Source organism: Ursus arctos, unplaced genomic scaffold, assembly GCF_023065955.2.
Source record: "Ursus arctos isolate Adak ecotype North America unplaced genomic scaffold, UrsArc2.0 scaffold_2, whole genome shotgun sequence".
NCBI classification, from domain to species: Eukaryota; Metazoa; Chordata; class Mammalia; order Carnivora; family Ursidae; genus Ursus; species Ursus arctos.
The window spans coordinates 41,294,815-41,320,799 of NW_026622874.1; the positions used below are offsets into that span (position 1 = coordinate 41,294,815).

General features: G+C 52.1%; 1 protein-coding gene across 2 annotated transcripts; it reads right to left on the reverse strand.

Annotated features, from left to right (window-relative positions):
- Positions 1–2,116: 2,116 nt before the first annotated feature.
- On the reverse strand, positions 2,117–25,985 carry RAB7B (RAB7B, member RAS oncogene family). Of its 2 annotated transcripts, XM_026480495.4 has the most exons (6): positions 25,725–25,984; positions 18,309–18,377; positions 17,786–17,912; positions 16,920–17,135; positions 9,515–9,640; positions 2,117–4,254 (listed from the first exon to the last, which is right to left on the reverse strand). In XM_026480495.4, the coding sequence occupies exons 2-6, from the start codon at positions 18,359–18,361 to the stop codon at positions 4,174–4,176; spliced, it is 603 nt and encodes a 200-aa protein (XP_026336280.1). In that variant the 5' UTR covers positions 18,362–18,377; positions 25,725–25,984; the 3' UTR covers positions 2,117–4,173. The 2 variants fall into 2 exon arrangements, with proteins under 2 accessions (XP_026336280.1, XP_044233683.1); XM_044377748.3 differs by lacking the exon at positions 2,117–4,254 and having other exon boundaries at positions 8,087–9,640; positions 25,725–25,985.

The following is a 25,985-nucleotide window of genomic DNA, read 5'->3' on the forward strand; positions in this document are numbered from 1 at the left end:
TGGGGCTCTGGCACGGAGAACAGGGGTTCGTGGGGGCTGATGGAAGGCCCCAGGTTTCCGAGAAGGCCGACTAGCAGTAGCGATATGTTAGCTGACAACTAGCAGCTAAGGGGGGACTAGCGCAGGAGACAGGCATCTTTGGGGAACCGAGAGGAGTTGTTGCGTGTGGGGCTGAGGGAGGCGGTGGCCAGGGCTAAGGCCCGAGCAGGCAGCAGGGGGACCACAGAGGGATTCTGTCTGCGCGGACCCCACGGGGAGGGCTGTATGTGGAGTGGCTGGGAAAGGAGCAAGAGGGCTGGCAGGAGCCCCGTGGGGAGGGCACAGAGCGGTCTAGGCAGGACACGCCAGCTGCCTGGACCAGGTGGAGCAGAGGGGAGGGGGGAGAGGGCGGGGGCAACCTCAGCCATCTCTTCTGGGCCTGAGGCTAACCCCTCCACCTTGGGCTGTCCTGGGGCCTCACTGACACAAGGAAGGCTCTCCACAGCTCCTGTGCCACCCCTCCTCCCTCCTCCTCCACCTGTTTTACTGCTTTCATCCAATCTTATGAGCTTGTTTAGATTATTTTCTGTACTTCAACAAGGGAAACCCACTGTCTGGCCCTCTAAGTCCCTACTCCGCTCCCCGCCCTCCCCATATACACACTGTTCCATGAACACACACACACACACACACATACTGCTCCATGCACACACCACACACACACACACACACACACACACACGCACACACACACACCGTGCAGATCCACAGGCACACATCCCCCCCCACCCCCACATTCCCCCCAGCAGCACACATCCTAGGGGGAGCCTCCAGGTGGGCACGCAGCAGGCAGGTCCTCGTGTCCTCAGCCCATTGTCACAGCGGGGCCAGCCACACGCAGCTAGGAGTTTTGGGTGTCCCCGCCGACACGCCACCGGCCTGTGTGTGCCTGGGAGCAAGGCTGCCTGGTGGGTGCCGGCCACACACCGCACTCTGCGGAGCCGCCTGCGGCTGGGAGCAGGGCAGTGAGGGGGCCTCTGCTGAGTGGGAGCAAACGGCAGAAATTCCACCAAATCCCCTGGGGCAGTGTGGCACCCAGCCAGGCCCAGCCCAGGTTTATTTGGTGATAAGATTTGGTTTTGTTTTTTTCCCAAGCCCCAGCCGTGTGTGCCACCGAACTCTGGCTGGGATCCTCTCTCTTATTCATTTGCAGCCTGGAGCTGCCCCTTGGGGCAGGGCTGTGGTGGGACAGGGGTGGCCTGGGTTGGAGCCGTCTTATTAATTGGGGTCCTGGTGTCTGAAGGGATGGTGGTGAAGGGGCCCCAGGAGGTGCTGCCCATGCCCCGCTCTGAGCTCCGGTGGTGTCACTTAGCCCAGAGTCGCAGCCCCCACATGTTGCCTCCCTCTGCGGCACCCACCCCTACTGGGTTACCAAGGGCCAGTCTCAGACTCAGCAGTGGGGGTGCTCTGCCCTCCCACATGGAAAGTTCTGTCCTGCTCCTGACTCTGGAGAAAAGTCAAAATGCCCACGTTAGCCTGGGGTCGATTCTCCACGTGGCTCTGGCAAAGATGGAACCCTCATCTTCAAGTGGCAGTGTGTCTGCGGCCCAGGTGGGCCTGGTCAGGGGCTCTATCATTCTGAAAGGCACTGAAAACAGAGCCGCTTCCTCAGGGACAGCTCTGGGTATGTGTAACCTGTTCTCCAAGGGCTGGGTGCTTGGTTTAAAGATCCACTGTCACCATCTTGAAACTCTTAATCATTTTTGAACAAGGGGCGGGGCATTTTCATTTCACACTGGGCCCCGCCAGTTATGTAAGCCAGTCCTAACTTTTTGTTGTCTTCTCTTTAGTATCTTTTGAATTTTGAATTATGGAAACATGTTTGTTTTTATTATTAAAATTATTTTTTAAAAGATTTTATTTATTTATTTGACAGAGAGTGAGAGCACAAGCAGGGGGAGCGGCAGGCGGGGGAGAGGGAGAAGCAGGCTTCCCACTGAGCAGGGAGCCCGAAGCTGGACTCGATCCCAGGACCCTGGGATCATGACCCGAGCGGAAGGCAGACCCTTAACCGAGTGACCCACCCAGGCGCCCCTGTTTGTTTTCTACGCTTAATAACAAAACACCAAAAAGGAGAACAATAAAGAAGGACACGTTTATTATTTGTGGCACTCATTTAGAAACAGTTCGTGTGTCCATTGCAGTGCATGAGCTGCTGTATGCATGACCTGAACACCGTATGTCCGACCCACAGTCCGGCGGACTCCCAGGAGAGCCTGTGTGACATGCAGAATGCCACTCCCATGAAGGACATAGAGACAGTGGCTTGCTCCCGGACACTTGCCGCTGCCCAGGACGAGCCAGTCCTTACTCCACAGCTGGCTGGGGAGACGAGGCTCCCCAAACTCTCCTCTGGCCCCTCCCCCCCAGGATTCCCTACCTCCGGGAGTATCTTCAGAGTCAGATGACATCAGAAGTCCTAGGTTAACATCCCAGCTCTGCTCGGAGCTCAGGGCAGGACACTTCTGTGGAGACAGGAGACTTGCATGGTGGGCATTGATAGGGCCTGGGAGCCTCTGAAAGGTCATCTGGTCCACCCCCTTGAGGCCGGGCCCTGTCTATGCTGTCTGTTGCCAGAAGAGTCTGCAGGGACATGGAGTCCATGAGTTTTCCAGACCCCTCACTGATGTGGATTTCTTGCCTGAATTATTCATGTTTCAGTTTTTGACCATTTCTTGCTAGGTGTAAGAAATTGGGATTCTCCTGCCCCGCAGATCTCACAGGGTTAAACATGCCCACAGCCTGAGGACCAGCTTTGAGGATCAGCACGGAGAGAGAAAAGCACCCCCCTTCAAGTGTCATGCCTCGGCCGCTGGCCATCCAGCCTACAGGGGAAGGGGCACTGCTGCCCTCTGGTGGCCAATCAGCAGAGGCTCAAGGAGCAGCTCGCGGGGTGGGGTCGCCTTCACTTGTCTCTGGGACAGCAGCTTGGAGTCTTCAGGTAAATGAATGTCCTTTCACTGTTCCTGGAACACAGCAAGCTTGTCCTCCCCTAAGGGCCTTGGCTCTTGCTGCCTCCTCTCCCTGGAATGATCTTTGTCTAGATCTCTAGTGGCAGTCACCTATTCTTCTCTAGTTCTTGGGCCAAATGACACCTACTCGGGGAAGCCCTCTTGGACCATTTTGTCTGAAACAGCACCAACCTCAGCTCCTGTCTCTTTCTATCCCATTTCCTTGTTTGCTTTGTTCGAGCACTTATCTACTATTTGAGAATGTCTGTTTCAATTCTGTGCCTAGGGCTTCTCTCCCTTATCAGAATATGGGGTCCTGGAGAGCAGAGTCTTTGCTGGTTTCATTTGTCACTGGACCTCCGTGCGTTGTACATAGTAGATTCTCAACAATACTCGTTGAAGGAATAAATAAATGCATGTCAACAAGAGCAACTGAGATTGAAGCGGAGCTTCTGGTCCTCAAAATCATATTCTCTGCGGTGGGCAGGGCACATACCCCCATTTGGCAGACGAGCAAGCCGAGGCTCAGAGAGATTTATAGGAGTCTCTGAGCAGCCAGCAGAGAAGAATGAGCCAGTCCTTGGTGCCTTTCCTGGTCTCTCAGTCCCCTACCCTGGAGGGGACAGAGCAATGTTCCAGGCCTGAACAGTGGCCGCCACAGGTTGAAGCAGGCCCTCATGTGAGGTCCAGGCCCTCACCTTCTGGCCCTGGTGACCAAGGCAGCCTGAGCTGTGCCCTGTTCCAAAGCTGTGCTGGGGCTTTGGGGCTGTGTGGTGGCTTGGGCGAGGAAGGCCAGTTCACAGGAGAGAAGAAGAGGAGAGACAGTGGCCTGTCCATCCGCAGAGATGTGCGTTCTGGAGCAGGGCTGTGTTCGGGGAGGGTGGGTAGCAGGTAGGCTGGAGCCAGTGAGGGACCTGTGACTCCTCCAGGGCCAAGATTTGGCTGTGACGTTCTGGGTTCCATCGGGGCCCCTGAGGGCCCAGCCGGGTCCTCCCTACACTCAGCCCGAGGCAGGGGCTGTACTCTGATCTGGACCCAGCACAGAGGCGAGGGGGTGGAGGGCTCTGGCCGCAGAGCCTAGGCTGCTTGGGCTGAGCTTGGGCAGGTGGGGGCGCTGGTGGGGGCCGGGATGCCCAGGCCCCAGGCAGGCTTTGTCGGAGCACCAGAGTGGGAGTCTGGGAGATCAGCAGCACCTACTCCTGGGCTGGTCTTCTGGTGAGAGCTTGATGGAGTCTGTGAGGTAATTCTCTAAGACGCTTCGATACTGGGGAAGGAAAAGAGAAGCCAGAGCTCACGTCCTGAGAGGTCTTCTTCTCTTACTGGCTATGGGCGGTTGGGCTTTTTGTTCCCTCCCTATTGCGTTGTTAGGAAGCTGAGGCCCCCAGGGGGGGGGGTGCCACTGGTCTTCCCCACCCTCTTCTTTCCTCACCTCCCCCTCCAGCTTCTTCCCAGGAGCCCAGAGCAGGTGGATGGCACGAGTCTCCGGACCTCCAGCGAGGTCCCCAAACTCTCCATTCTCCAGAGGGATCGACTGGGGTGACATTTGACCTCAAGCAGAGATGACGACAACCCACTCCTTCTTTCTGCTGGAGACCTATCCCCACCTGCTCTCACCATGTCCACCTCCCAGAGCCGGTGGGTATGCCCTCGCTCTGTGTGTGAATGCCTCCCGGTGCCTTGGTGTGGACCCGAGCAGCACCCATCACCACTGGTGAATGTCACAGCCCTTAGTGCCATGGCCCTGGGTCCCAGGGGGTGGTGTCAGGGCTCCCCTGATGTGCCCTGATGATGGTGGCTCCTGAGACACAGAAGGCGGTCCCCTGATGCCCCATGACTCACTGCCACCCCCAGGCTGAGTGGGCATTTAGCCTGATGTGCCGCGCTTGTGGTGCTGGGCTGGGATCCAGCCCTTTTCCAAATAATTTGTTTCTTGGAGCCCTTGTTTCTCAACCCTTCCCTGTAGAGTCTCAAGTGGCCTTAGCCTGGGTGATGGGCCTCGAATATCCCTAGACAGATTATTTAGAGTTTTTAGAATTTATATAATAATAATAATAATTTTAACAGGAAGGATTAGTGCTGGGGGGTGAGGGGCAGCGTATGCTCTGCAAAGCGTCCATCTCTCTGTAGATGCCCACACCCCAGATTGATCTCCCTCACTGCTGGGGAGGATCCTAGCCCACTGCTTACGCACTTGACCCAGGGCACCCCAGGGCTTCCCAAGCTCTCACCCTGAGAGAGCAGAGTCCCAGCCGAGGTGTCTGAGAAGAGACGATGGGGCCAAGTGGCTCCTCATCGCCCGCACTGTACCGGCCTGGCGAGCGGGCCCCAGCCTCTGCAGCCCCGGGCGCGTCCAGTGCCCCTGCTGGCCCCTTCTGTAGGGCGTGGGCCCTCTCACGCTGCGGAGCGAACGTAGTTACAATCCTGCCAGTTCCGAACCTCCCAGCTAGGGCCGAGGAGGAGCAGAGCGTCCCCGGCTAAGCCCCCCTTTACACCGAGTGATCCAGCTTCCCCGAGAGGAAGGATTTGGAAGGATTCTCTTGTTGTTTGGTATTTTCCGGGTCCTTCCCTCATCATGAAAGCCAGAGACCGTGACTGGGATCCAGAACTTTCCTAATCGGCTCTTTGGACCCAGGAGGCAGGGCCTGTTGGTTCATCATCCTCAAGTGTGCCCCACCCTCACATCCACCCGAGACCCCGCTGGGACCCCAGAGCCCCTCATGACCAGAAGCCTGTGCCATTGATCACACAGCCAGCCTCTGGGGAAGGAGACTGGGAATGCCCCGAGGAGCGGCGGGGCTCTCTGAGCTCCTTTGCATTTTATTCTAGATTCAAATGGAACGCTGCCTCTGGAAGGTGTGAGAAACTTCCTCGTTCATTACACTGGCAAAGCCTGAGGCCATGGGTCCGTGCCACTGGAGCGCTTCCCGTCTGTGACAGCATTTCGGTCCTCTCGGCAATGCGTGCACCTAGCTGTAAAGTCACACGGTAGTACCCTCACGCACCTGATGCGCCTAAGGGATGTGACTGACTGTGGCCATCTGTCCCCTCGAGCCCCGTCACCTCTCTGGCCCTGCCTTTAGATCCTCAAAAAGGTCCTATCATTTCACCACGCTTACCTGCTAGCCAGCCAGCCTGCTTCCCTCCTGGACGTGGCGCTGTGTCTTTCTCTAGTTAGCTTCAAAGGAACTGCCCCAAGCTGCAGGGCACGCCACGGGGGCCAGGCCTGACCGGTCCCAGCAGGGATGGAGTGCCAACTTGGGAAGAGCAGAATCCCAACCTCCCGGATCCCCTGAAGCGGATGGCATCCCTTCTTGGACCATGAGGGCATCCTTACTCATGTTTTGGAATAACTACGTACCCTCATCCTCGAAAGTGGCCGGATTGGCATAGTGAAGTAACTGCCTACCATCTTTCCTTTCAAAATGGTAGCTGAGTACCTGTTCTGGTGCTGACCTCACAAATCACTCTTTCCAATCAGAGTTCACCGCAGAACTCAAAGTTTCGAGGGACCGTGAGTGTCCTGTGCCCCAGTGGACCGCATGACCCCTCCTCTTGTGATGCTCCTGCCCTCCCCTCTCTTCTCTAGCCTGGTCCCTAGCATTCCATTCAATCCCGCCTCCGTTCGCCAAGCTGGGCACCTGGTCATCAACCTAAATAGCCCCTGGTTCCTCCTCTCCTACCTTCGGCCGTCATCAACCGCTGAGGCGCTCCCTCCAAAGTCTGTTGGACCACCCGGTCCGGCCATCCACATTCGGCCATGCCTGTACTCCCGCTACCTTCTCCTCCAGCCCTGGGGCCCCTCCTCCACGAAGCAGGAAACTCCCATGCCACAAACCCATCCCCACAGCTCCCGCCTTAAAGCAGCTACCGCTTGCTTAATGCCTTCTCTGTACAAGGAATTGCTTTATTTGGCCCTTGCAACAACCCCAATAGGAAGATACTATTATTTGAACTTTAAAGAGAGGGAATGGTGGCTGAGGGAGGCTGCGTGACTCGCTTTAGGACGCACAGTGTGAGGTAAGGCCAGGACTTAACGTCGGATGTACCGGGCTTCGGAGCCCGAGCCCGGGGGGGTCCCTCCCGTGCCCAGCTCTCACACCTCCCTCCCAAACCCTCCACGACCTCCCTGGGAAGGAGGGGAAAGGCCTTTGCAGAAAATGTCTTTCAAAACTTGTTTGACCTTAAACTAGAGATGGGCAACCTCCAGGTTCGCTTTAACATCTGCGTGAATTTTACATTTTATGCTCTAGTAATTATGTTTGTTTTGTTTTAACGTGGAAATATTTCTCCTTCAAGTTCCTGAGTAAAGGACATGCCCGGTGGGGTTTCAAGGTGCCGGGTGAGCCCCCATGTGCCTCGGGGCCAGTGGCGAGGTCTCGACAGCATGCACCTGCAGCCCGAAGTCCGAGTCCCCGCTGGGGCTCTCCAGGCCTTCATGACCTGTGCTGTTGACCTTGTGGGCTTCCTCGCTCGCCCCACCCACACCCCACTTCCCTTCATGCCATGTTTCCGTCTACTCACGGACCCACAGTGGGTTCCTCACGTGAGCCCAGCAGATTGGGTATGCCCTTCTCTCTGTCCTTCTGCTGCCCCCGCCCTCCCCCCTCCTGTGTCCACCTGCAAACTGCGTATTGTCTTTCAATACCCAAGTCACATGCCGCTTCTCTGGGTAGCATTCTCACCACTCCCGCCGCCAGCCGCCACTGAGTCATCTCTGTGCCTTGACCTTGCTCTCTCTGGGGCACGTTCCTCTCTGACAGCCTGTTTGTGAATGTCTTACTCCTCTACCCGACCTTAGAGCCGCTGAGGTCCGTAGCTCCAGCCCTAGCCTGAGAACTCAGTAAACGTTTCTGGGATTGCATTATTTCCATTTTACAGATGAGGAAACCGAGGCTCAGAGGAGTCACATGTCTTGCCCAGGGGTCCCCTTGAAAGCCCCAGGGCAGGATTCGAATGTAGGTCAGCCTGACTGTGGACACCATACTTGTGACTTCCAGACTTCTCATCGGTAAATTTCCGCCATTGACATTAGGGACTGATGTGGGCTTGCTAAGCCATTCTTCTGCCAAGTAGGATATTAAAACAACAACAACAGCACCAGTAGAAAAGCTTCAAGTTGACACAGCAAGAAAGATGTAACTTTAAGAATAAAGGACACTCCTTCTTCAGAAAGGGCAGATGCTGGCCGCACACAGACACGGGCTGTGGGCTGATGGCGCTTCCCTGTGACTCAGCATTTGGCTACCAGTGCTCTGTGTTTGTGGAGATCATCTATCACAGATCACCATACAAGGTCAAACAACATTCCTCCGCTTTCCAGGGCAATGCATGAGCAGGCACATCTGTGGTCTGAGAGCCACGTTGCAGACTGTGTCATACAACCACAACTCTGGGTCATGTGCTAGAGATGGGCACCCACCCCCAGCTTCCCTTTAACCCGAGCCGGTGAGGGCTGGGGGCTGGGACGGAAGCAGGAAAATAGCCTGTGGGGGAGGACCCTGAGCCGAAGGCTCTGGGACGTCTGGATGGCACGCTGGGGGCTCCTCCCCGGGCGGCCGGCTGTGTGGATGTAGTTGCTGCCTCTCTCCCTGGTGGGCGCCCACAGGCAGGGCCCCGAGCCTCCTCTCCAGAGCGGCTGGCAGCACGGGCCCAGGCAGCCGGTCACCCCCAACGACGGCAGGCACCTCCACAGAGGGGAAACCCCCAACCTCTCATGCTCCTTTCCTCAGTTCAAAATCATTGCTGCCATGAGTTTCTCCCTGCTTCTGAGAAGCTCACCCTGATTAAATGTGGCAGAACGATGAGACAAGCCAATCCCTTCCCTGTGCGGATCACTCATGAACCCTCTTCTAAGTCTCCAGACTCCATATCGGAAGGGCATGAAAACCCTGCTACTGCCTCCAGGCAGCCTTTCCTGATCTTCCCGTCCCTCCCCCTTCCCTCCCCCACTGTTGGGCTGCATGCCCCTCCTCTGGGGCGCCCCGCCAAATCCTTCCCCGGCATACACCTGTTCTGTGACCCCATGTGGGCCTGTCAGACTGCCTCCAGAGAACAAGGGGCCCCGAGCCTTGCACACGGCCCCACACAGATGACACACTCAACACAGGGGTCCACAGCTATCCTGCTGTTTGATGGGAGGATGTCAGCAACTCCAGCAGGCCTGTACTTCCACCTGGACAGAGGTCCGGCACTGTGGGTCTTCTCTCCCAGCAGCCAGGACTGAACTAGGTCATCACGTCTCAAACCCTCACTACGTTAGATTGTCCAGGGGTGAGGTGCAGAACCCTACGTTTTAGAAAATCCAGACTGAGGGGCCACCAACTCTACACTCTAAGGTAGCTTTATACTTCTGGCATTCTGGGGCTCAGAATCAGAGCACTGCTGAGCCCATTCCAGAACTCATTAAGACAATGAGCAATCCTGTCCTACCCACAGCCCTACCAGTGCCCAGTGTGTTCTCTGGAAGCTCCTGAGTTTCCCATCCATGGGGCAGCCCTGGAGGTGCTGCCACCAAAGCCACTCACCCTGGACAGAGCCCGACTGGCCAGCATCTCGAAGGCTTGTACCACATTGATGTCATTCTTGGCACTGACTTCAAAGTAGGGAATATCCTTCTCTTTACACCAGCCTTGGGCTACCTCCTGGGGCACCTGAAGGAGGGGAAGACATGATCACTGTCCCTGTATCATCACCGCCACCATCCCCACCATCATCATATTGCACACCATCACATTCCCACCATCCCCGCCACCACTCCCATTTATCAAGAATCTTCCATGTTTCCAAAACTTTACATGCATTCTTTTTTTTTTATAAAGATTTTATTTATTTATGTGACAGAGATAGAGAGAGCACAAGCAGGGGAGCTGCAGAGGGAGAAGGAGAAGCAGGCTCCTCAGTGAGCAGGGAGCCTGATGTGAGGCTCGATCTCAGGGATCATGACCTGAGCTGAAGGCAGACGCTTAACTAACTGAGCCACCCAGGCGCCCCTACATGTATTCTTTCTTAGGTGCCCCTACATGCATTCTTTCTTTCTTTCTTATTTTTTTTTAAAGATTTTATTTATTTATTTGACAGGAAGAGAGACAGCCAGCAAGAGAGGGAACACAAGCAGGGGGAGTGGGAGAGGAAGAAATAGGCTCCCAGTGTAGGAGCCTGATGTGGGGCTCCATCCCAGAACACCGGGATCACTCCCTGAGCCGAAGGCAGAAGCTTAATGACTGAGCCACCCAGGCACCCCACATGGATTCTTTCTTAACAAAAAGCTATGAGGTTGTTATTGTTAGCTCCATTTTCCAGATGGGGAAACTGAGGGCTATGCTCAGCGTGTGTGGGGGTGAGCGGGATTTGAATACAGGCTTGGAAGAGAATTAGAGCCCATTGTACTATGCTGCCTTCTTAGGTGCTTCTTCCTGCCATTGGCTCCTTCTGTCCCTTCCAAAGGAGATGAACGCGACAGACACTAGCCGGGGTGGAGGACTTCTGTCCCCTGAGCTGGCTGACTAGGGCCTGTGCCCAGGAGCTCTGTTGCTGAGCAGAGACTCAGGTCCTTGCTAACCTTCTTCCCCAGCACAGAGTCCTAGCAACAGTCAATAAGCCGCTTCTATGGGCTGGATACTGTGTTAGATATCTTATCATATTCATTCATTTAATCCTTGCAGTGACCCTGTGAGATGGGTGTTATTAGCTCCACTTTATAGTTAAGAACACTGAGGCTCAGAGGGGTTTAGCAACTTGCCTCAGATCACACAGCTGAGAAGGCAGAGCAGGAACGCAGCCCAGCTCAGTGTTCCAGGGGCATCGGGGCTGCCCTTTGCAGGGCACCGCGTGAGGACTGTGCTGCTTCTGTTCCCCCCCACTAGACGGTTGGCTCCTTGAGCTCAGGCTCAGGGTCCTTTCAGCTCTTGACCTGGCACCATGGGCCACTCAGGACAGGTGGAATGAGCACATCCCCACCCGACTGCAAACGGCCGATCAGAGTTTGAGGGTGTGGGTTTGGAAAGCGCCTGGCAGTCCTGTTAGTTACTTCCAAAGACAACTGGAGCCATTCAGTTGAATGCCTTATTAATTATTTCTGGGAGGAGGAAATGGCCATATCTCGAACATTGGCTGTGCTTGGTACTTTATAACCATGATTTCATTTTATTTAAAATGGGGAAAGGACATTCTGCCTCTCTCCCAGAAGATAGCGCAGCCAGGGGGAAATCAGAGACTGTCTCCCTCACTCCTGCAGGTTCTAGGATTGACTATCTCATTGGGATTAAAGGAAGCATCCCTGTCCCCTGTTTCTTTGGTCCTTGCTTCCCTGGTCTCAGGCATGGTGGCAGCACCAGGGGCTCACAGCTATCTCCCCCAGTGCTTCTGCTGACACCAGCATTGTTCCGGCATTGGGAGGCTTGCCACCTGAGACTGGAGGGTGCAGCCTGGAGTCAGCTAAGCAGCCTGTCCTTTGGGGGGCTAGCTGACACCTCCACACCCCATGCCCAGGTCCTGGGGGTAAACCCTAGGCCTTGGTCTTGGCCTCTGATCTCCAAGACTCTCCTGCCTTTATGGGGAGGGCCCCAGAATTGGCCAGGACAGCTTCCTTCCATGGAGCACTGATGCCTAAGGCCTGGTGAGCAACCAAGAAGGCTCACAGTTCAGGAACATTCTGAACTCTTTGGGGGAAGGGTCAAGGGTGGCTGGTGATTCGTACTGTCCTCACCAGGAAGCACAAGTAAATAAGCATTAGGAACTCACACATTGTACCTAGATGGCACCTTAGAAATGCAAATGGCTTCCTGCCTTTTACAGTCCTCCAGTGTAAGTGTGGGAGTTACACTTCTTACAGTGCCTTCCTGCCTTTCTTTTTTCTACACCCCCCCCCCCCCCCGCCCAACCCCCTGCCTCCACCAGGTGATGAGCATTTGACTGGGCACATCACTGATGTCCAGGAGAGGCAGTAAAAACTGAAGTCAAGGGAAAAGAAGTCAAGGCCTCTGCCTCTCCAGGATGTAGGGAGATCTGTTATATTTTGTGGCGTGAGACACAGAAGCCCTGATTCGTGCCCATGGGACCCAGCAACAGGGCTGGGATGACAAGGCTGCAGCAGCAACCCGCTCAGCTCGGTTCCCTTCTCTCCCACTAGCCCACTGACCGGGCCTGTCTGGTGCCCAGTTGGGACAGGTGTTTTATCTCACTTGGCCCTGATCTCTCTGTTGGGTTTATATGGAATGGTTAAATACCCACTCCAAAAGGTCAGTTGAGATGATGTTGTAAATTAACCTTCTTGGGGGGCCTGGGTAGCTCAGTTGGTTAAGCGCCTGCCTTCGGCTCAGGACACGATCCCAGGGTCGTGGGATCGAGCCCCACGTCGGACTCCCTGCTCAGCGGCGAGTCCGCTTCTCCCTCTGTCTCTCACTCACTCGTGCTCTCTCTCTTTCTCAAAAAAAAAAAAAAAATCTCAAAAAAAAATTAACCTTCTTTTTGTTTGCCCCTTCTCCTCCCCCACTCAAGCTCTGCAAGCCAGCCTGGGAAGAAAGCTGCCCAGACTGGGCCTTCCACTATTCGCTTCCAGTTCTTGTTACGGTTTCAAGATTGTTTAAATTATCTTGTCTTTTCTTTATTTATAAAATAACAGTTCTTTATACTTTAGGCTCTGACTGTGGAAATAAATTCAAGGTGTGGTACTTGGGGACTTGGGAAATCCGAAATTTTGAAAGCGTTACCTCGGTTAGTTTTGTTTTTGGCTGACAATATACGCTATGAACATTGTTTTTCTGTTACAATTTTGCTTGTTCATCAGAGGCCAAATGTTTGACAAACCTAGCTCGGTTTGCATAATTTTATGCATGATGTCTTTCCATCTCATATGCATTTTAAATTATCAGTTGTATTAACGTTAACATTAGTGTGTCAGATACATCTTAAACCACTACCAAAAGTAACAGAAGATATTTTTGGAAAATATAATTCCCATGTTAAGAATCGGTGATGAGTCAGAAATTGCCTACCTGAGCAGAGAGCAAAAAATTCACATTCTAATGAATAAATTCCTCATAGGATGGGTGCTAGCAGAGCTGTTCTTTCTATCAAACTTATATTTTTCTACTATGACCTTCTATGGAAGGAATAGGGATTTTTTAAAAAGTCAGCAATTTCTTTAAAATCATTCTGGTGATAAAGATATGTATATATAATACATGTATATGTATTTTATTGTGGCGACATAATACAACATACACATAAACATACGCTTTACCATTTTAACTATATTTAAGCCCACGGTTCTGTGGCTTTAAGCACATTTCCGTTGTTGGGTATGGATGGATGGGTATCACCCCACCCACCTCCAGAACTTTTTCCTCATTCTAAATCTAGTGATATAGTTTTAAACATTTATTTCTTTTTTATTAAGTGGGGAAAACTCGCGTGTTTTCTCAGCCCATCCCTTGGAGGACATAAGAGGGAGGCTAACAACTGCTTCGGTGTATTAAGCTCGCCATGTGCTTTAGGGCGCCATTTCCTTCAGGCCCCTGGCCAGCTCATGAAGTCTGTGTCTGGGCTCCATGTCGCCGATGAGGAAGCTGGAGCTGGCCAGGGGCACACAGCAGTCGTGGGTTTGAGCCCAGAGAAGGTGCTCTTTCAGGTGGCGCTCGGCTCTTATCCACTCACCCCTGTGCAAGTGAGAGCCCAGAGCACATCTCTCAGCTGGCCTTCTCTGTTCCCCAAACCCTCCGCTAAGCTGGGACCAAAACAAGGGACACTGGAGGGCAGTGGCTTCCCAGCCTCCCCTCCCCTCACTCACGGTTCCTCCTCTCCACTTCCCTGCCCTCATTTCATTATTGCTGAGCTCTTCCCCACCTCTGCTGACGCCTGTGCTACCTCCCCCCCAGTCCCCTTCCTGGGGCTTGCCTGTGGAAAGACAAACTACGCTCGCCCTCCCTCCTCCAGGGGCCTCTCTCACTTCCCCGGCTTGGCTGAGCCCTGGCTTTTCCTGGAGTCTCTGTTCCCCCTGTCGCCCTCACCAGTGGGGGCTGTCTCCATATGCTGCTCACCACAGACTCCAGACACGGGGATGGGCTTGTCCGGGCCTCACTGTTCCTTTCAAGTCTCTATTCTTCCTCTCTCTGCAGAGCAAAACCCCTCCCCTGAGGCTTGGATGGACACCCCTCCACCCCTCGGAGCCATCACCTGTTCTTTCCATCCTGCTTGTTCCCCTCCTCACCCTGTGGCCCCCACCCCTCAGGGAAGCCTCACAGTTCCTGCCCCTCCAACAGAATGTGTCTTCTCTCCTCTTCATCCTCTTCTTCCCAGGGCTTGACTCTGGATCTCCATCAAGCCGTTGAATCTGGCCTCCCATTCTGTGACACGGTCTCTTTCCCTTCGACCTCCTTCCGCCCTCATTCCTTCGGCCCTGCCCTTCCACCTTGGAAGCTGCAGCTGCCTGTTCCTTCAAACCTCCCCTTGGCTCTCTTCTTTCTGTGGTGGCTTGTCTGTGCCTCCATATCCCTACTCTTCAGCTACTCTTGTCTGGAAACACCTTAGTCCCAGGTCCCTCATTCTTGGCTCTCAACCCATATGCGGCTACTGGAGAAAAACCCAACCCAGACGCCAACTCTAACTCCTGGTCTCCTTCTTTAGCTGGGACCCTAGTGTCACCCACCAGTTCTTATCTTTGTCCTTGACTTCTCTCCAGAGTAACTGGCAAAGCTTCACCATGATTCCTGAGACTTCTACTTGGTTCCCTTCCTCCTCCTGCTCCATAGAAGCTGGTGCCTCTGATCTCACTGAGAAAAAATCCAGCTCTCAGGCTTGGACCCGATGACCTACAGACTCACGGAGCAGGATGTTAAAATGGAAGTTTCGGCAGAGGCGCTACAATTTAACGGATGTCAGATATAAAGTGGGTTGGGAGACAGAATGCCCCAGGACATTGCCCATTTCCAAAGGTTCATGACCAAGAAATTGTTAGATGACTGTAAAACCCACAGCACGGATATAAAAGGATTGAAAGAATTAGAGAGGATTTCTTTGGAAATAGTTGTGTTGTGGGTATATGCCTTCCCCTCCCTTCCTGCAAGAGGGAGAATAGGTCAATCCTCACTTCTAGCCAAAAGAAGGCTTCAAGGAGGACACTTGAAAAGCTTCACATATGACCCCCGGAGTTTGGTGGATACAGTGGACAGGTGCCTGACAAGCCCCTGAGGGGTCTAAGACAAAGGCAACAGGGCAGAGAACAGACTGCTGTGAGAACGAGTCACCTTTGCCCTACAAGGGAGCCAGAATCCAAGGGCGAGGCTTGTGGAGGAGATGTGGGGTCCAAGGAGAGCTAGCCAGCCTGGAGCTATTGTAAATCCCATCAGGAGGACTGCCTGCAGGACATGGTGCCCCCAGTTGGGTGGAGGATGAAAAATCAGGAGAGGAGGAGAGAGAGGAGGAAAATGCAGGACTCTTGTCATGGGAGGGACAGTAAATGCTTCCAGTGGAGGCTTCTTAAGGACTCAAAGGTAACCCATGGAAGAGACAACTTGAAGCACCTGCTGGGACCAGAGAGTACAAACTGTCTTGTGACAGTACCCATCAAACAAAGCTTTTGCTGCTATCCTGACTTCTTCTCCCCCTTGCTTTATTTCTGACAGGGTCCGAAACCAGAATTATCCAGAGAAGGGGAGGGAAGCGTGGACACATAAAGTTGGCAATGAGATGCAAAGGACCATTCCCCTGTCTAGACCACAGTGTTCTCCTCTATAACTGCCCCAAGTGGAAAAAAGAAAGGGAGACACCTTGCTTTTCAATGAACTTAGGACTTTGATTATTACCTGAGACTGGATATTTGCAATTAGAGAATGGACACTAAATTTGCAACCTGAAGTGACCATAGAATTGATGATGCCTAGATTTCTATTTCCAGCAGAGACATCTCCTTTGAAGTTTTATTCTAGCATATTCTACAGTCCACTGTTGTCTCCAATTAGTTCTTCTACAAGTGCCTTAAACTCAGCACATCTAAACTCATCTCTTTCTGAACAGGAGGCTCTTCTTGATGATGGTGGTAGCTTCTCTGGAAGCACCATCCATCCATCCATCCATCCATCCATCCATCCATCATTCCAAATGATGCCTCAGTTCTATCCTTTTTTCTATTTGAACCATTGTGAAAACATAGCTCAAACATGATGGCTCAGTTCCTCATTTCTTTTCTCTATGTGAAACACTAAGACAACCTTGTTCAAATGACTCTTTCTGGTGTCATTGAAGCTTCATCTGGCACAAGGTCATCTTTTACAAATTAAGTCTACCTCTATTGTTTTCTCATTAGTGCGCAATATGGAGAGAGCACTAATCAATTCCACTATGGCAGTAAACACCTACCCAAGTGGGGTCACAGCAGCTGGGAAGCAGCCAGCTGCATGTGGTTAGCCAGATAATCCGAAAAACGCTCATGTTGATAAAAATATATATTAGTAGTTTCCCAGAAAATTTATAGAGTTAAGAATTTATAACTGCCATCCCTGCATGACGCTGGGTAGAAATACTGTTCTACAAGTTAATTCAAATTCCACCTGCTTTCCTCTGATGCCTTAATTCTTCCATTCTGTGTCTCTAGACAAAATTGCTTTCACTTCTCAGCTCACATCACGCTATTTCTTGCCTTTGCTCATGTTGTTTCTTCAGCCTGGAACCCATCTCTCCTAGGAAGCCCTTTCTATATTCTGGGCTTGAGTAGATGCCCTTTCACTGTGGTCCCCAAATAATCAAGGTATATCTCTGTCATTGCATTTATCATAATCACGTTTTAGAGTGTCTGTATCCACTACTAGACTGCGAGATTCTTGAGATAGAGATTGGGCCCGGTTCTACTCTGTATGTGTGGGACCCACCCCAGGGCCTGGCACGTAGTAGGTGCTCACACAATGTTTGGAGACCGAATGAAAGTATGGACGGTACCTGCCGGTCTGCGAGATCGATCTTGTTGCCCAGCACCACCATGGGGTAGGATGGCTCCATTGGAATCGTTTTGGCCAGAACATCACCCCGCCAGGTATCCAACGCTTCAAAGGACTCCAGGTCAGTGACATCAAAAGCCAGGATGCAGCCATCAGAGCCTTTGTAGAATGTGGACACCATGGAGCGAAAACGCTCCTGTCCGCCCGTGTCCCAGATCTGGAGGGGAAGAGCAGCCGCCCCATCAGGCTGTGATGAGGGCCTGGAGGTAGGCCCAGCTGGGCCACGTGATGTCAAAGTTTCCTTTCCTGAGCATCTTAACCCTGCCACCCATGTACCCTCCAGCATCTTGGCACTATCATCTGAGCTCTCATTGTCCCCCTGGGTCATCAAGAAAGGCATAGTTATTCTCATCTGATAGATTTGGACTTTGAGAGTGACTTGCTCAAGGCCACTTACCAAGATTTCCAGTGAACCTGAGACTAGGAGTGGGGCCTCCCAACTCCTGGATTTGTCCTTTCCCCCGACCCCCCAGATCAGGGATCAGCAATTTTTTTTTCTTAAAGGGCCACGTAGTAAATATTTTAGTCTTTACAGACCATACTGTGGGTTGCATCTACTCAATTCTGCTGTTGTAGTGCAAAAGCATTCATAGACTTTAAGTAAACAGTGGACATGGCTGTGTTCCAATAAAACTTTATTTACAAAAATGGGTGGTGGACCACATTCGACCCATGAGTTGAAGTTTGCTGATCTCTACTCTAGACCATTGTAGCTCCTGGTGCACATTGCTGTGTGAGTGGCTAGCTAGGGAATGTGGGATGATTTTCGGGCATGCATGCTGAAGAGGGAAAGGCAGAGCTGCTCACCTGTAGTTTCAAAGTTGTGTCGTCCAGGATGATAATCTTGGAGAGGATGCTGGCCCCCAGTGTGGTCTGGTAGTCCTCGTAAAACGTCTTGTGCACATATTGGTGGAGGAGGGAAGTCTTTCCTACACTGAGAACAAACCCCCAGACACATGTGAACAATAAACACACACACCCACACACACCCACACACACTATTCTCAGATCTTGCCATGCCCCTCTTGCTGCCATCTCTCCAAGCTTCTGAATTTCTAACACTTGCAGTCCAAGGACCACAGTGAGCAGCAAGGGATTAGGGAATGGACTCTAGAAGCTGGGACCCACCCAAATAAACAAGAAACCAGGCAGCCCGACTCCCAGGCTCTTTTGCTCATCTGAGCTCTCTTGCTGGGGGTGGGATGTCCTCCCTGGTGCCACTCTGAATCCGAGAGAGACCCATGGTAGGTAGGAAATATTCAGGAGGTCTCACTGTCCTTGGGTCGGGGCTGCTTCCCAACCCCCACACCCTGAGCTGATCCTGGCTTACCCCAGGGCTCCGATGATGATGAGCTTCAGGTCCACCTTCTTCCGGGGATTCATGGAGGGCCTTCAGAGCCTGTAGGGAAACAGAGGTCAGCTGCATGCTGGTCAGAGTCCCCTGTGGCCATTGTCGCTGAGGCTGGCCTCTGCTTTCCCTGCCTTGATGTGCAGATCATTGTTCTGGGCCCAGACCCAGGTGGGGTTGTTCTCCAAAAGAGATGGATCATCAGCAACCCTTACCCCCCCCCACTTCCTCTTGGGGCCTCCACAAGGCTGGAAGTGTGATGGCCCCGCAGGACAGGCACATCGCTCACCCTTCAGCTTTACAAACCCTGCTCTTGGAGGCAGCCTGGAGCGCCAAGAAGACCGGACGGGGTTGAACAGAGGCCTCGAGGACAGTCAAGCCTAGAGCCAGAGATGGAGGGCAGTGTGGGAAGAGGAGATGGAGGCAGGACAAGGGGTCCATTGTCAGGACTGCCTGAGAGGCTTTGGATGGGAGAGTGCCCCTCCCCCAGCCCGAGGTGTTGCTGCAATCACAGAATCAAAAGGCTCTTCTCCAATGCAGCTGGTGGGGGTATAATGGGTACATGTTTCTGGAAAGCTACTTGGCAGCCAGTATTGACAGCCTTAAAAATGGTCCTGCCCTCCATTTCTAGGAATTTGTCCTAAGGAAATAATCTGAAATGCGGGCAAAGATTCTTGTTCAAGAGTGTTCTTCACAGAATTATTTATAAACATCCGACAACAAGGAAGTGGGTAAATAAATCATGGCACAAAATGAACTATTAATATGGAGTTTTTGAGAATATTATACTAATGTGGGAAAATGCTTATGCCATAGGGTCTAAAGATTTTCAAAAAGATTTTATTTATTTTGAGAAAGAGAGAGAGAGACAGAGAGAATGAGCAGGGGGAGGGGCAGAGGAAGAGGGAGAGGCAGACTTTCTGCTGAGCAGGGAGCCCGACACGGGGCTCAATCCCAGGACCCCGAGATCATGACCTGAACTGAAGGCAGACAGACACCCAACCAACTGAGCCACTAGGCACCCCTCATAGGGTCTAAATGAAAGACAGAAGACACTAAACTGTATATACGCCGCCCCGAATAGAACATGAGCTCCTACTTGCATAGAAAAAGGTCTAGAAAGAAATATACAACAAATTTAAGTGGTTAATTCTGGGTGGTAGGAAATTGCACAATTTAACATGCATTCTCTGTGCTTTTTAGTATGTTTCATTTTTTTATAATGAACATGGCAAACAGGTCTTGTTCTTATAAGAGAAGTACACATATGTATGTGGGTGCATTTTCTATAGACACGCACATATTGATTATTATTGTATTTTTAACAAGCTAATGCAAAACTGTCACAGGGTTTTGCTTAACTGGGTCTTTGGGTTCTATGTTTACACGCACACTTATGTATACACAATTCCCGACTCCTGAGTCTCCTACCCTTGGATGTACTCGGTAGGCATACTGAGCAAACCTTGATCCGATTCTGCCTGGCTGAGGTGTCAAAAAAGCCAGCTTGAGTTTCCCCTGGGACTTGGAAAAAGCTCTACATTGAATGTCCTGAGCCCTTGGTTCTCGTTCCCTCACTTTGTCACTGTGGGGTATTGGGCCAGTTACTTCCCCTTTCTGAGTCTTGGCTCTCCAACTAGAGAATGAACAAGTTGGGGCCCAAAGACTCAAAGCCCCTTCTGGTTGAAACATGCTTTATCTACTGCATCTGTAACTCACCGGCCCCGAGAGCCTTGGCTGGGGGTGCCTAGTTAGTGCAAAGCTAAAACAAAAGCCCCCAGAGGCAGAGGGCTCTTAGGGCCCCTCCATGAGCCATGACATGGCCCAAGGGTGATTTGAGGCTCTGCTCAGAGCTGCTTGTCCCAAGAGCCAGAATTGGTGTCACTGGACCCTCTGCCATATAGCCTAGGATGGCTGGGTTGGCATGGCGGGCAACAGGTGTTGGTGATCCATGACAGTCATTCCAAAAAGACCTACACGTCAACTGCATTGCAAAGCCTTGCACTAGACACAGGGAGGAGCACAAAGATGGAACAAATAGGAACTGCCACTAGGGAGTCATCATGGGAGAAAGCACAGGGCTGAGTGATTACACCAGAGAGAAGGTATAAAGCATCGAACAGAAGCACACAGAAAGTGCGGTGGGAATTTGCGGGTGGGGAGAGAAGCCGGCAATCCAACTGGGCCCTGAAGAAACAAGACTTGTGGCTAGGGGGTGATAGTTCAGAGAGAGGGGATGAAGTAATCAAAACTCTGGGAACAGGTGAATGGAGAAGGCGGATGGTTTGCTTCAGGGAAGGGTGAGGTGAAGGGTATGGAGGTAGGAAAGCAGGAAGAAGCAGTAAGTTTTAAGGTGGGTCGTGGGGTTCAGATGAAGGATTCTGTCCATTCATTCATTCATTCATTCAGCAGACATTCCCTATGCTCCAGACAGGCAGAGGAAGATAATTCCAGGCATTAGTCAGGGCTAGCATTTTGTGATGGGTGTCACTACCCACGGGGACACCACCCAGGGGAGAAATGGCTCAGAAGCCTCTGAAAGGCAGCAAGTCTCCAAGTATCAGTTACGACCCCAGAAGGGGAGTGAGAGCCATGGCGAGCTCTTTCCTAAAGGCTTTGGTACAGCATGCTAACTTAGCTTCAAAAGCTAATACGGTGCCTTAGAAGGGGAGTCAGAACCCCAGGGAGGCAGGGCCAAGTGGGAAAGGAACTGGCAGCGGCAGAGAACCTGTAGGGGCTGCTCTGCGTTCTCTGAGAGCCCAGGGAATCCTCTCCATGGTCCCAGGACATGAGGACCTGAGACTCAGAGAAGCCAAGTTACTCGTCAGTCATCCAAGGCCCACCGGGTAGTACGTGGATGAGCGAGGGTTTGAATGGAAGGCCAGACAAGGCTCCTCTGCCCGGCTGCCTCCTGACCTCCTGAGTTTGAACCCAGAGAATCCGTGCGCAGAGGATCCGGGGCACTGGGCTCAGGTGTGGTGTGCCCCATCCAAACCCCAGCAGAGTTGGAGGAGAGGGAGAGAAGAGCAGCCAAAGTGACAAGAGGTAGAAACGGGAGCGCAGGGAACAGGTCTGCGGTACAAGAAGTTGGGTGAGGATGGACCACTGGGGTTGAGACTTGGCGTGCTCACTGGGAGGGCGGTGTGTTCACACGCTGTGATAGGGCCCTGCCTCCACGCTGGTCTCGTCTGCGCTCACACGACAAGCTGCTCGCCTGGCGCTGTGTCCAGGGATTTGCGAATATGCAAATGCAAACATGCATCTCATTGTGAGGTTAAGTGAGTGAATACCTTATTATAATACACATACTACATTATTTTAATACATTTACTGGCCCAAATGAAAGCTTCAAGAAATGTTAGCTCTTTTATGACTATTATTAGCACAAAAAAAGGAGATTTTATTTATTTATTTGAGAGAGAGAGAGCAGCAGAGGGAAAGGGAGAAACAGACTCCTGCTGAGTAGGGACCCTGATGCGGGACTTGATCCCAGGACTCCAGGATCATGACACTTAACCAGCTGAGCCACCCAGTTGCCCCTGTTCTACTGTCTTCCATAAGACTAGAGCAAGGATCACACACCTGCCACTTGGTGCCTCAGTCAGAGGCTCAAGGCTGCTGGTGTGGGTTTGATGTGGGGCAGCGGAGCTGGTGTGCTTATGAAGGGGAACTTGGGGGTGAGGGCAGGGGACGTAGACAGTGCGTGTGTATAACAGAGGACCAATATCCTCTACCTGGGAAGCACCCTCCCGATAATCAAAGATCATATACAACGTGAAAGTGGGCAAGGAGTATGAACAAGTAACCAACAGAAGTCTTACGAATGATAAGCAGCAAGCTTTGAAAGGATACTCAACCTTACTAATTTTTAGAGACATACAGAATATAAAAATACCATTTTTTTTTACCTGCCAGAGAGTAGCAAAAATTAAAGAAGACTGATGGTAACATTTAGTGTCGGCAAATGTATAGGGAAAGCGCTATTGTATATTGCTGATAGACTATGAATAGCATGGCCTTTTTTGGAGGGAAATTTGACAATATCAAAATGTAATACCCCAGATTCTAATATTACTGATCTAACCTGCAGAAACGCACCTCTACTCAAACATATCTTTGTACAAAGATGGTTTCTGGGGAACATTGTTGTGACCCAGTGTCCATCGATCAGAGATTCTCTACATAAATTATGACCCATTCAGACTTTGGAATACTAGGCGGTTTTAAAAAGAGTGAAGGAATGAAGTAGAAAAATATGATAACAATTAAGTAAAAAAGAACATCCCTGAACATTCTGTATGGTACGATCTCAAGTTTGCTCCTTGCACCCAGGATAACTAGCAGCAAGAAGAGGGTGACCAGGACTGTGTCACTGGCGAGGGAAGGCAGTTTGGCAGAAGACACTGGCTGGGCTCACCAAGGAGCTATGTGCAACCTCACATGTGTTGACCATATATTTAGTATTCTATCTGTGCTGTCCTGTACACACAGGAAGCTGTGGGGATACAGACACTGAAAGGTTAATAGGAGCTGGGGAAAGGTAGATGAGAAGCTAGGAGCTATTGTTTTATTTTATATACGTCTTTTTAAAAAATTTGTAACACCAGGCTCAGTTGTTCTTGTAATTAAACAATATCAAATATAAAACCTTAAAATTTCTTTAAAAAGAGCACATGGGTGAATGGCAGCCCAAAGTCATCAGAGTGTGACTTCCTGACAAGACAAATCACTTTTGTGTCAGGGGCAGGAGAGGGAGGTCACCCCATAGCAGGGATTGATCATGAGTTTTGGAGTCAGAGTTCTCATTCGGCCTCCCTACGTTCGTGACCTTGGGTGAATTGCTTGACCTTGGTGAGTCTGTCCCCTCGTGGGTAAAACCGACACGGCCCATGGCTGTGGCTTGTTCTGGAGGGTGGCGTGCATCATTTCTTAGAGCACCACAGGCTCCCCCAACTGAGGAAGACCCAGAAAAATAATTGCATGGGATGGGGTGGGGCGGCAGAGACCTCATCTGCAGCACCTGCCACTTTCTGTGGTGTAGGTACTTTCGCCAGCAGCGGGGAGGCTGCTCCAGCACACTGTAGGAGGGACCTCAGAGATGATTAGTCCAATCCCCCACCCAGTGCTTGAGCCATCTCGACCACATCATGGGAAGACGGAGCTAGACCTGCCCCCAGAGAGCTCCTTCCCTCCATTAGCCGTGGAGTTCTTCTGGGGCCACGTGAAACACGCCCAATCCCTCTGTCACATGCCTGGCCTTCTGAGGTTTCCAGGCTTCTCCTTGAGTTTTTCTTGAGTCTTTTCTTCTTCAGACCCTCGTGACTCACCTTGGGCTTGACTCTGAGCTCCCCTTCCCCTCCCCCCCACCACCCTAGTCCCCTTCCCCTGGATGTGCCCTGAAAGTATTCTGCCACTGCTGATCCCCAACCCCACTCTCAGAGGGGCAGAATTTGCTGAGCTTGCTATTTAAACAGCTTGCTCCTTGCACCAAGGATAACTAGCAGCAAGAAGAGGGTGACCAGGACTGTGTCACTGGCGAGGGAAGGCGGCTTGGTGGAAGACACTGGCTGGGCTCACCAAGGAGCTATGTGCAGACTTCAGACAGTGGCTGAAGTCCCTTCCCATGTCCTCTGGGCTCTGGCCTTGGCCGGACTTTGGCAATAGCTGTCCTTTCGAGCCTCCTCCCACTCACTCAGCTGCCTTGAATGCTCCAAACCTGGGCATCCTCCTAGAGGCCAGGCTGAGTCATTGCCTTCCACTGTTAAGTAACAGGGAAAAGCGGGCTTGGAAGGCAGGGCCCTGCCTTCAGCCAGCTCCGGTCCACCCAGAGAAGAATGCGCAGGTGGCTCACTCTCCATTGCACGTGACTAACTCTTCTCCCCTTCTTGTCCAGCAGTCCTTCTAGGCCTGCAGCCCTGGCCTCGCCCACTCGCCAAAGCTATGGTGTAGCTTAGTCCCTGGGGAGCAAGAAAGACTGGGTTGGTGCCCAACCCCCATGACAGCCCTAGGGCTCGGGGTCAGTCTTACAAGAACTCTTGGTTCTGTTCTGTTCTCACCTTTCTACTTCCCTTCTCTCCCTACCCCACTGGCCCCAACCAGGACCCAGGTACCATCTCCTGCCTCGCTGGTGTTGGGTGGGGTGTCATTTCTGCTGACTAGGAGAACAATGAGCAGGGGCAGATGGGAATTCTGAAGCAGGCAGTCTCCCCACCTTGCTCCTACTACCTTACCCCACTTTCAGTGCCTCCCCTCCCTGCTCCCCACATCTGGGAAAATGATAAATACATCCGCGCTAAAAAAAATGGGATTTACAATCATGGGAATAAAGTTTGTCTCTGAAAAGACGCTGTGTATGGAGTGAACAGCTTTATTGCCTTGAGGGAAGGCTCATGACTCTGCCTTACCCTCCTAAATCCCAGCAGGTCTAGACCTGCTCCCTCCAGGAAGTGTACCTTCAGCCCTGGTTTCAGAAGGCTCAGCGCCTGCTCTTGTTCTTTAAGTTCTTTGGAAGTATTAGTCCTGTCTCCCTAAGTAGACTGTCAGTGCCCCGAGGAGAGGACACTGCCTCCCACTTCTCTATCCCCCCATAGAGCCTGACCCATGCTGGGAATAATAATCTTCAATAAATAGTCATTCATCTCCATCTAGCCATCCATCCATCCATCCATCCATCCATCCATCCACCCATCCATCTGTCCATCTGTCCATCCATCCAGCCCACGTACCGTGTACTTACTATGCAACAGCACTATGTAGATCTGAGGCTACAGACAAGCTACTACCTCTATGGGACTTGTGTGATGGGGCATCGACCGACAAGCTCCAAGAAATTATTTTTATTAATGCATAATGCCTAGCCATTATAGGGCACATGGCAGTTTACCAACCAGCATAGTCCAGTGGGTTCCTGAGTCAAGAACAACTAGTTAGTGGCAAGTTGAGACTAGAACCCATATCTGTCCAAGTCCGTTCATTGCTTGCTTAGCTTTGCAGAGCCGTGCCCGGAGACATATTTATGATTTAGAATAAGAAGGACGGTTTCCTACTCTAGGAGTTCCTCCTTCCCCCATGAGACACTTCGGCCAGCAGATTCCACCCAAGAAGATGCCCTGTCGATGTGGCAAGGCTACCCAGGGCGTTAGCTGGCTCTCCTCTGCTGAGCCAGCAGCTGTGTCCTCCGGCTGAGACCGATGGCCCGTGCAGAGCCCCGAGCCGGGCCCCAGCTCCCAGGGCTGGGCGGGGAAGTCCTTTCTGCCTGGCTCGCTGCCATGCCCTAGACGTTTCTCTGGCGTGGAGGGTCTTTGGGTTGGATCTAAGCCCTGCAGCTGCCAGATTCTGAGCCTCATCTTTGCATGCCTTGCCTCTACTCCCTCCCACCCCACCCCAAAACCCCAGTACCTCTGGGGGTTGCTGGGACAGACAGAAGAACCGAAGAAACTTCCAGGGCACTTAGAGCTGCGTCTGCTTAGCATCCGGACTCCGAGGGCAGGCGGCGTTCTCTCTGAGTCTGGGAGTCTCCTCTTAGAGCAAAGGTCTCAGCCGGTTCAGAGGAAAAAAGCTCTGGATCAGAGCAGCTTGTTGAGGCCAAGCGACTTGCTTCTGTTTTTCTCCTCTCCCTCTTATGCACAGACTTGGGAAAGTTGCAAAAGAGGCCAAGCC